The following is a 9900-nucleotide window of genomic DNA, read 5'->3' as shown; positions in this document are numbered from 1 at the left end:
CAGAAGATGGGTATGGTCAAAAGGTGACCTGTCATGGCTCACAAAAACGGAATAGATGATCAACATGGTCCCATGACGAGAAAGAGCAGTGAAGAAGAGAGCTTCTGAATATTCATCCAAATATACAAACTGCGCTACTGATGGCATAACATGGGAAAGCCTGTGAGTTACTGAGCCATTGGGCCAAAGTGTTGCAAAGACACAAACAGACAGCAGCCAGCACGACACCCTGCAGCATCCACGTGCAACAGTTCTCATTGGAAACGTAGGCAGCTCAACAAAGGGTGCTTTGGCCCACTAGCTCACTTGAAAAAAACGATACAAACTGGTCATGCAGACATACTGCCAAGCATTCATTCAAATGGTGACCAGCTGTCAGTGGTCACTTAAATAGTAATAGGGCGGACTATTAAGAAAACTTAAGTCAGCAGGTCATCTCTATCATGCTTGGCCCACAGACCTCGGGTCTACCACATTTTAAATTCCCAGTCTCTGAACAGTCAAAAGAACTACCGAAGCAGTCAAATTCATTAATCTCCTTCCCCAGAAGAGTGGGGATCACATAAGACTACTGTTTTTCCGCCTGCCTTGTTTGCTGCCAGAGAGCAGGAAAATATGAAGCAATGTGAAATTGAAGGTCAAATAATACAGGCCATACAGAACTAAGCTGCTGAGGTAATAAAGTATCAGGACCGTCTTTATAGCAAGAGCACAGCAACAGCCGTAACAAGCACCAGTGAACACAAGCTCCATTAGACATGTTAGCATGCAGACAAGGTACCTGTAGTGGTTACAGATACCCTAGTACCCACCAAGTGCCTATTCACAGTCCTAAAATCACCCACTTGTCATCAGCCAAAAACTTAGCGGTGCAAGAGAAAGCTTCATGCCTGCCTCAGTTTTGCTATGTTCTCACCTTTCCTGAGCCTACATAGACACCAAAGCAGGTGATAAGTCTGAAACCAGTGTCGAGCTAGCAAATACTTTGTCATGTTTGGATGGGCAGGCTGTCTAGGTTTAAGAAATCAAAAAGGCAGAAGAACCCTTCTTTCCCAACAGTAAGTTTCTAAATAAGATATTTCACGATAGAAGGCAAACATTTTATCCAAGCTGGAAACAGCCTTGGGAGCAAACAGATAGGTGTGGTTATCTAGGTGCTCAAATAAGAAAACTTAGCTCTGAAATTATCTGTATCATTGTGGGGAAGGTGTGTGTGTGGGGGGGCGAGCTGGGGAGAAAGAGATATACCGATCATTACCCTTTGAGATTGACACCGTATCAGCCTGGCAGGAAACGATCTTCACAAGTATGGCCGTAATCAGTATTTAGATAGAAAATCTCAGAACTGTGGTGCTTGTTTATATTGTAGCCCTACAGAAAGGAAGTCTAAAGCCTCTGGGCTGAGAAAAGCTATGGAAAAATGTAAAAGCGGCAACTTCATATTAGAGGCTAAACGTTCTTCACTTGATTTGAAGTTTGCTAAAAAACAGGCAGGAGGTACAATTGATGCAACTTAATTTCCTAAAATCAAAATGCGTATTTCTACCAAGCCTGCCCTAGCAAATGGCATTTCTCTACAAAAGTCTCTGTAATGGACCTGTGTCAAGGTGCCAGCCCATTTCTGGCAGCACCAACTGCAGCAGGTGATTAGAATTTATGCTGTGTAAAATTAACTTTTAGATTAAATGAAAATTATGAACCAAAATGCAAAAGCATTTATGTGGCAATTCACCTACGCCATTTGTTTAAAAAGTGTCAAAGCAAGTGAACGTAACGCGGTGCTCTGGAGTTCACAGGCTATTAGCTCTGGCTAGTCCAGCAAGCTTCCCTTCTAGCCCCACAGCTCTTCCCCACCAGAAACCCAAAGTGTACATACGTGAAGCCACGGATACACTGAGCTACTTTCATTTCTTAAGACCAAGTGCAGGATAGTATGGAAAAATGAGAAAACATTATCTATAGAAAACTGAGAAAATTCCTGTAAAAATCATCAGATCTCAGGCAGGGAAAATCAAGACATTTTGCTAGATTAGTCAAGAATTTTCCCTGAAAACCTGCGTCACAGGAAGCTTAAAAGAATTGAGCGAAAGCATCCAGCATCTTGCAAGCTTAAAACATAAGTATTTCGCTATTCATACCATTTTGGTGATGTATTTTGCTATAGTGGAAAAAAATAATTTTCCAAACATTGCCACTCCAATTCAGATCTACATTTGAGTTTAATTCTGCAACCCAAACCATCAGTCTGCTGCTAATAATGCCGACCTTCACATCTTGCAGAGTGAGGCTGTAAAAGTTATAATAAAAAACCCACTAAATATACTCCCAATATTTACTGTCAAGGCACCAACAGAAATTATCTTGCAAACTCTAGCATGCAGCTTGTTGCATAAAGCTGTGAAGCATGAGGTTTTAAATTCTTTCAAAATAAACTGTTCCATCTGATCTACTATAACCGTGCATGTTCTCATATATATACCAAATTCGTTTTCTTCATCCTACTAAGCCCCTGGCTTCAATAATATCTTGAGGATTGAGTTCGCAGTTGTGTATGTTGTAAAAAGCATTTCCTGTTTTAGATTTTAAAGGTGCTGCCTTTAATTTTTATCTTGTCCATATCCTCACAAAAATTACAGTTATACACCCCTGGTTTATACATACTGACTTCTGAAATACAAGAATTCCACTTTCTTCATTTGGTCTCCACCACTCGTTACCCACTTACCTTTTACCTGAGCTTTTTTTGATATGGGGGAGACAAGGATGAACACTGTAATTCAGTGTTGATAAAACTGATCAGTGTTACAGTATTTTGTTAAGCGTTCCGTGCCATTGCTTTCTGAACATTCTGACAGCACTGTGACTTCCGATAACCACTGAACAGAAGTTTTACTGTGCTAGCTGCACTTGTTTCTCCTGACAGTTGATTAACTGCATACGAGTAAACTGGCATTATCCTACCCAGCACCTACTCTGTTGTATTCGCGAACAAGAGCAATTTCTTAAGTTCTGCTATGTTCCACTGCATTTCCACAAAGTTTTACGCCCTGCAGAATGTAAGTAGCACCATTACCACCTCATTTTGCTACTAAAACATCTATTTTTTTTCTCCAATTTATTTGGTGTTAATTAGTGGTCCCAGTAGAGTCCTGGCATAATCATCTCCATTTTTGATATTTAACATTTATTCCTCTTCTCCCTGTGTTTTATCTGACTTCCAGTGCTTCACAATCCCCCTTACTGCATGCTTTTACAGTAGCAGCTTCTCCAAGAACTTCAGGTTTTGTGAACATACAAATGAAGATTAACTCCATCAGATTGTGCCAGGATTTTTTACAGTAATTATAGCAGATTAAGGGCCAGGGGGGTTGGGTTTTAGGGGGGTGTGGGGTGCGTGTTTGGGTTTTGGTGGGTTTGTTTGTTTTGTTTAAACAAACATTTATTACACTATTTAAAAAAATATTTTACTTTAACCTTACTGCTTTATCCATCTATCTATTCACTTCAGAAGGTTTGTTTAGGTTCATTTCATAGGATTAACTATAACTTACTGTAATCTAAAATATTTGCAGATACCTTTGTGTAAAATATGCTGTTCAAAATAACTATAATTTCTATCCTGTTTCATCTGCTCTTTTATGAGGATGATGTAGAAGTTAAATTCAGGGTCAGGCTGGATGGGGCTTTGAGAAACCTGATCTAGTGAAAAATGTCCCTTCTAAACCCAGCCTTTCTGTGAATTCTACGATTTCACCCTTATGCTTCTATTTTATGATACAGCAACTGTTGCTCATGTAGGAAAATCAGCTACTTTTTAAAAACTTCTTCAGGTCTTCTGGTTGAATTTCACCTACACTTGCTGATGTAACAATTTATTTTGTAAATTTCAGTCTGATTTGTTGTTTTTGTTTGTTGTTTTTTTTTTAAATCACATTAAAGTGCTTCAGCATCCTGTGAGGTGATAACTGTAGAAGTACAATGATAATTTTGCAGTGAAGTGTTCTTGCCTCTCTAATCAGGAATATTTTGTCAAAAAAAAATCAATTAAACATTTAAAACTAATTTTAGGTATGAAAACAAGAGCAGGATTATTTGCAAAAAGATATATTTATCCTGCACTATAAAGTGGCATGTTTGCTTCTTATGCTACAACATTGTGTAGTCAATTTCATTTGAAACAGCGAGTTAGGTTCTCCTGCCTGCCAGTCATTCACAGAGCAGAAAAGGAAATAAAACAGTCTGAAAAGGAAAAGCCAAATATGATGGCAAAACTTACAGCGCTGTAACTGAAAGTCGCTGAATTAATCAAATCCTCCTCTTTACTTTTCAAAGATTTGTATCGTTTCTGTTCATATATCTGATCCGCAGTGTCAGTCTCTCTCTTAGGTCTTATCTTCTACATATAAAATGCCAAATGTAACACTATTTACTAGTGTCTTATTGGTTTGATTTTATTTAGTAATGAATTACTGAAATGAACCTTGTATCTTGCTATTTCATCCTGGTGCTGTCATGAATTCCTGCTTTCTTTTTTGTTTAGGGAAAAATGGTTCTATTTAATATATAATTTTAGTAAAAATACTTTCGCATATTGTTCTGGCATAGTATCAGAGGAATAAGGTAATTTTTGTCACCACCAATTAAAAAGTTTTACGAAACAGGACCGTTATAAAACAATTAAACCTTGCAAATGTAGTAGTCTCTAGGAGGGAAACCCTGGAGGAAATTCTGCTTATTAAAATTGCAATTTTAGTTTCCATTAAAAAGGAGAATAAGACAACAGAAGATGGGCTGGCAAGACAAATTATTTCTTAATGTCAGTTGAGCTTATTTCAAATGAGATAACGTATCTACACCAGGTTGGGTTCAACACATTTTTGCCTCCTCAACTCATTTATCTAATTCAGTCATCTTGATTATAGCCTCATGGACCTTCATGTTCAGAGGAAAAATTTTGTAACAAACAACCTACACAACATGCTGATTACTGAACAGTTAATTCTAATTAACTTGGCTATGGCAAGAGAATTTTGATAAAGTCCTAGAATGCAAATACAGTTTGGTTTGGTTATTCTGGCCAAACTTCTATAAAATAAAAACCCACAGCAGAGTCTCCAGATGAGACATCTGAGTGATAGGGATCTAATTTAAAGAAACAAATGAGAAAATTAAAATCACAAATAATTTATTCTTCCGTTAGAATTGATGGAGTACAGTTTTAAATAGCAATGAAGTACACAGTGGTGGAAAATTGGCACAGAACCTACAAGCATTTCATTCATAATAATGTTCTTCATGCTGTATCTGTTCAAACCTTGATATGTATTTTCTATCGACTAAGAAAATTGTTTTCCCTTTCAAAGTGATTAACAATTTGAAAATCTTGCCTTCCATGTATAACGTTGTATTATGAACACCAGTTTTTCTCCCCCATCCCCCAGGCCAAATACCATCACCAACTGAAAAAGTTAGTATTATTTTACTCCAGGGATAATTTCAAGTTTTGTCCTTTATAAAATTGCCAGGAATTCTCGAACGCATATATTCCTGCACAACAGAGTATCTATTTATCTGATACACCGTTCCAGGACAGTCTCAAAACCCAATTTTTTTGTGTACTATGCTATTGATCAAGGTGCTGCCTCTATCTCACATGCAACACTGTAAGCATTAATGCAGTTCAAAATTTGGCATTTACCTCACCAACAGGTTTTATATTTGATGTTATAAAACATCTCTTGGTCTCATGTTAACCAATAATAAAAATGGACACACACAAAAAATGCCCCTTCCTAAAGATATTAACTCCCAATTAGGAAAGTTTAGATAGGTTTTACGAAGTCTTCTAGGCTATTTTGATACATAAAAATTATTCAACTAAAGGTTAAAATACACTTATACAATACAGTCCTGTCCTCCATATTCTTTTTCAAGTTCTTTGCATATTCAAGCCAAGTAAAATTAACACTTGTCATTTTCTTTGTTATTGCAATTAAGAGGAATTACAGCTTGCTTATGCAAAGCTGTGACAAAACACTTGAGAAATAAAACCCAAACATTTATCTTGTTACCCAAAAAACATTGCAGAAAAATTTTCAAACTACGTTAGAAACAATTTTTATAAAACTGCTTCACTCAGAAAAATTGGAAAGCTTAAAAAAATTAATCTTTGCACAAGACTACATTATACTGTCTTAATTATGTTCCCATTTAGATAACTGGGATTTTCATTCTTTGTACATGAACCTACCAGTGATGTATGATGCTCTCCATCTTTTTTCACTGTTGTCTTTACTGTACACCATTTTGAGACTTATACAATCAAGCACTTATCATGCCCCTACCCATTTTTAACAGTAGATTTCTTATCCTGCCCAGTGAGTAGTGTACTGTCTTGCATATTCACCACATGAAAAACATAATATACAAAATATTGCTGCTGTAAAAAGTGTGCATTTCCCCTTTCCCCCTACAAAAAAAAATCTGTGGAAAAAATATTAAATTCCCATAACCTTCATAAACATACAAAGCTGTTTGCACCTTTCAGTCTGTAACAGTCTATTTGACATACAGTTCTCAACTCACTGCAAATCGTTATGTCACATATTTTCTGTCCAATATTGCCATCTAGAGTAGAGATGTGAAATCAGTTTCTAAGAATCTACAGTCTTTAACATTTAACCCATAAAGACTGTATACCACAAAACAGCCACACAATTTTTTCCAAAAGCTAGATGGAAAGGGAAGTTCTCATCTCAGGAAGATGTCCACAGTGCTGAGGAGACAATATGGCTGCTAATAGAAATTGCCTAGTGGAATGCGAGTACTTTTTCACTGTTGATAATTTCCATACTGACCCTAAAAAAAATTCAAAATATATAATTAGACCACAAGGCATATTTTCATATTTTCCTGTACTAAAAGCTGAAATCAGAAGACCACCCAAATAAACCCTGATGTTAAAAGGCGGAAACAAATAACAATATATTATAAACTAATATAAGTGGTACAGTTTCATCTTCCTAAAAATCCTTTGTGTTTTAACGTAAAAGTAAGACTGATGATACAGATTTAAAGCCAGGAACCTCATTTGATCAAAAGAGTATACCTTTATATTCAACAGACTTCCATGAAATTTGCAGAACACTGTCAAAAATAGAAGATGGGAATTATTTCCCACCTAAACAGTGAAAATTATTTCAAAAAGACAAGGTCACCTAAATTCAAGGTAATTTAGGAAAATTTGCTTTCAGAGACCCCTAAAAATATTCACATATCAAGCATCACAGAATGGACTGACACCTGCATCTCAAACAAAGACACACCCCAGTGAACACTAAGAAGTGTCGATATATCCTGTGGGAATCAATTACTTCGTAGATCCAATACTCATTATTATTACCCTTATTGATAATTCTTGATTTCTTTTGACAGAATGTCACGTACTGCAGAGGAGGGCAGAGATGACAGCTACATGCTTACTGTGATCCTTCACCACAGGGCGCACAGCTTAAACAAGTGGTGTGCTAGGAAGTGAGCATTCCCCAAACTGCGGCCCTGCCACCATGACACGTTCAGTACCATCACAGTAAGGCACTATTTTACACTCCAGTTTTATGTTGCAATGTCAATTTTTTTCCATTGTATATATGACAATGCATCAGGGCAAAGAGTTTCAGAACAGCTGCCAGATGAGAATTTAAGCAGCGCAATTCCTATGGGAATGGCTAGTATGAATGGTCTTCTATAACTGAGTTTCCCAGTGGAACTTAGATTGCAAAAACTTGAATAGTAGAGCCTACCTGCAGAGAGGGTTATCTACTTTTACTGCAAAGAAAGCTGGAAGAAACTCAGCAAACTAAGATTATGTTTCTTGGACCCTACATTTGCCATAAACAAAGACTTTTCCTGAAACTTATTATTTGCAGGAGAAAGCTATTAGTTCAGTGCATAAACATTTTGTTTATCTGTTAAATAATTATAATTACATCTCTAGACGACCACACTGAAAAGAGTTTATTCCTTCTTCCTAGTCTTTTCTAGTTTCTGTAGAAAGGAAGCCAACTGTTCTCCTTTAAAAACGTAGGCAATGACGACTATTCTTACTTCCAAGGAAAAGTTCATGAAGTTCAACTGATCTTCTACTGACAGATCAGTATTTTATTTAAACACTAGAACCTCAACTTGATCGTAACCTATATTTAGTTCATCTCCACTTTATATATGCTAAGGAAAGTAGGTGTATGTTGTAATGAAATTTCTGAACGACTCAATATTGCAGATTATATTTTTACATTTAGTATCTTTTACAGGAAGAAAACCTCTGCTTTATCCTTTAATTAGAAGACAGGTTTTCTACAGGAGTCTGCCACTACAACTAACACCTGGAGCTTTGGTGGTTCTTAATTGTTTGCTTGTTTTAAACTTAGCAGGTATAGGAAAGAAGCAGGTGATTTTCATGTCACTTCTTTCCCATGTTCAGTGTTCCTTTATACTGCTTTATATGCTCAGAGAAAAATCTATGCAAGAATAGGCTTCATGTCTTTCCACAGAAACTCCACAGAAGAACCTTAGCTGCACACCTGAGGTACTTCTGCAATTGTTTCCAATCTGTGTTTGTGGTAAATCAGTTCAACCATTTTTATTGCAAAATAGTAATGAATGTTCCACCATGAGATTTAGGAACCTCAGCTTTCATATTAGTCATTCGCCATGAGGCTATGAAACAGATCATCTTAATTTTTAAGGTCCAAAAATACTGCCTGGAGGGCCTCACTGTGAAATTGCATTAAAACTTTGCAGACTCAGAAAAGAATGACTAATCACACCTCCAGATAAGTTATTCTGGGTAAATCACCTGGAAATAAAATCCATGAGAATTGTATATACACACCTGAGAAACCATGCCCTCAAATTCATTAGTTTAAACATCCGCAAGAAACAAAGATTATCAGATGGGTGTGTACGAAATCACAACTTTCTCATCAAATGAGATATTACCTGGTCATATCCATAAGGCCTCTGCTGCGGTGGCTGTGGTGGCCCAGGCTGTGTGGGTCTGTATCCCCCATACTGCTGGCCCTGTCCTTGTGGATAATTGGGATACTGAGGTCCTGGACCACTCTGGGAGGGGCCTGGAGATCAATAAAGTGGAAAAGAAAAAAAAAAAAAGGCAAAAGATTGCTTAAGGTGTTTGGTAGAAGAGAACAGTAAAAGCACTGAATTTTACAATTGAGCAGGGCTAAGGAGAATCACATAATTAGGTACATCCTCCCTCCTACTGTATGCTGCTCCAGAACTTTATAAAGCCAGGAGCAGCCAGATGATCAGCTGCACTTAGCATTTGGACCTTTTGAAGAGACTAGCAGCACCACACTGCCAGAAAGTCAGTTCTCACGCCAGAGCAAGCAACCATAAATGGGATGTCAGGCAAGCAAGTTACATGCATAAAATGTAAGATGTGACTAAATGCTACTGTGGGATGGAGAAAAGCACCCTCTCCTCCATACTAAGCACCCTCTCCTCCATACTTCTCTGGTCATCTTAACTTTCCAAGAAATGGACAGGAAAAAAACAACAAAAAAAAAAGCCCAAACAACCAAAACTTTTGTCTCCAGCCTTTTTTTTTACTGTAAAAAGCAGCAGTTCTTTTGTCAATACAAACTCCGTCACTGTTCACAGGGACTCAGACTCAGCTTGTCTACCATTGGAAGCTGCACGTTACTACCATCAAGCAGTGCAGCCATGCTCCAAAGAAAATTAACCTCATCCCCTCCTACCTTGGGACAGATGGCATACTGTGTATTTCAGTGACATTCCACATGGATCTTTTGCAGCAGATCCATGTTAGCTTTTTCATCACCATGCCTTAAAAACTGGCAGTCCTGAAGAGTTGCAAGT

The 9900-nt window shown here is 37.4% G+C and overlaps 1 protein-coding gene across 3 annotated transcripts in view; it reads right to left on the bottom strand.

Annotated features, from left to right (window-relative positions):
- Positions 1 to 5168: 5168 nt before the first annotated feature.
- The window catches only part of SS18 (SS18 subunit of BAF chromatin remodeling complex), a 42627-nt gene continuing 37895 nt past the window's right edge, over positions 5169 to 9900 (bottom strand). For all 3 annotated transcript variants that reach the window (XM_080382027.1, XM_080382029.1, XM_080382028.1), the window contains 2 exons: positions 9001 to 9134; positions 5169 to 6858 (listed from right to left, as the gene is read on the bottom strand). In XM_080382027.1, coding sequence (XP_080238153.1) covers positions 6832 to 6858; positions 9001 to 9134 — 161 coding nt within the window. In that variant the 3' untranslated portion in view covers positions 5169 to 6831. The remainder of the gene's footprint in view (positions 6859 to 9000; positions 9135 to 9900) is intronic.

Source organism: Falco punctatus (genome assembly GCF_963210335.1).
Source record: "Falco punctatus genome assembly, chromosome: 3".
NCBI lineage: Eukaryota > Metazoa > Chordata > Aves > Falconiformes > Falconidae > Falco > Falco punctatus.
This window is presented reverse-complemented; position numbering and strand designations above follow the sequence as displayed.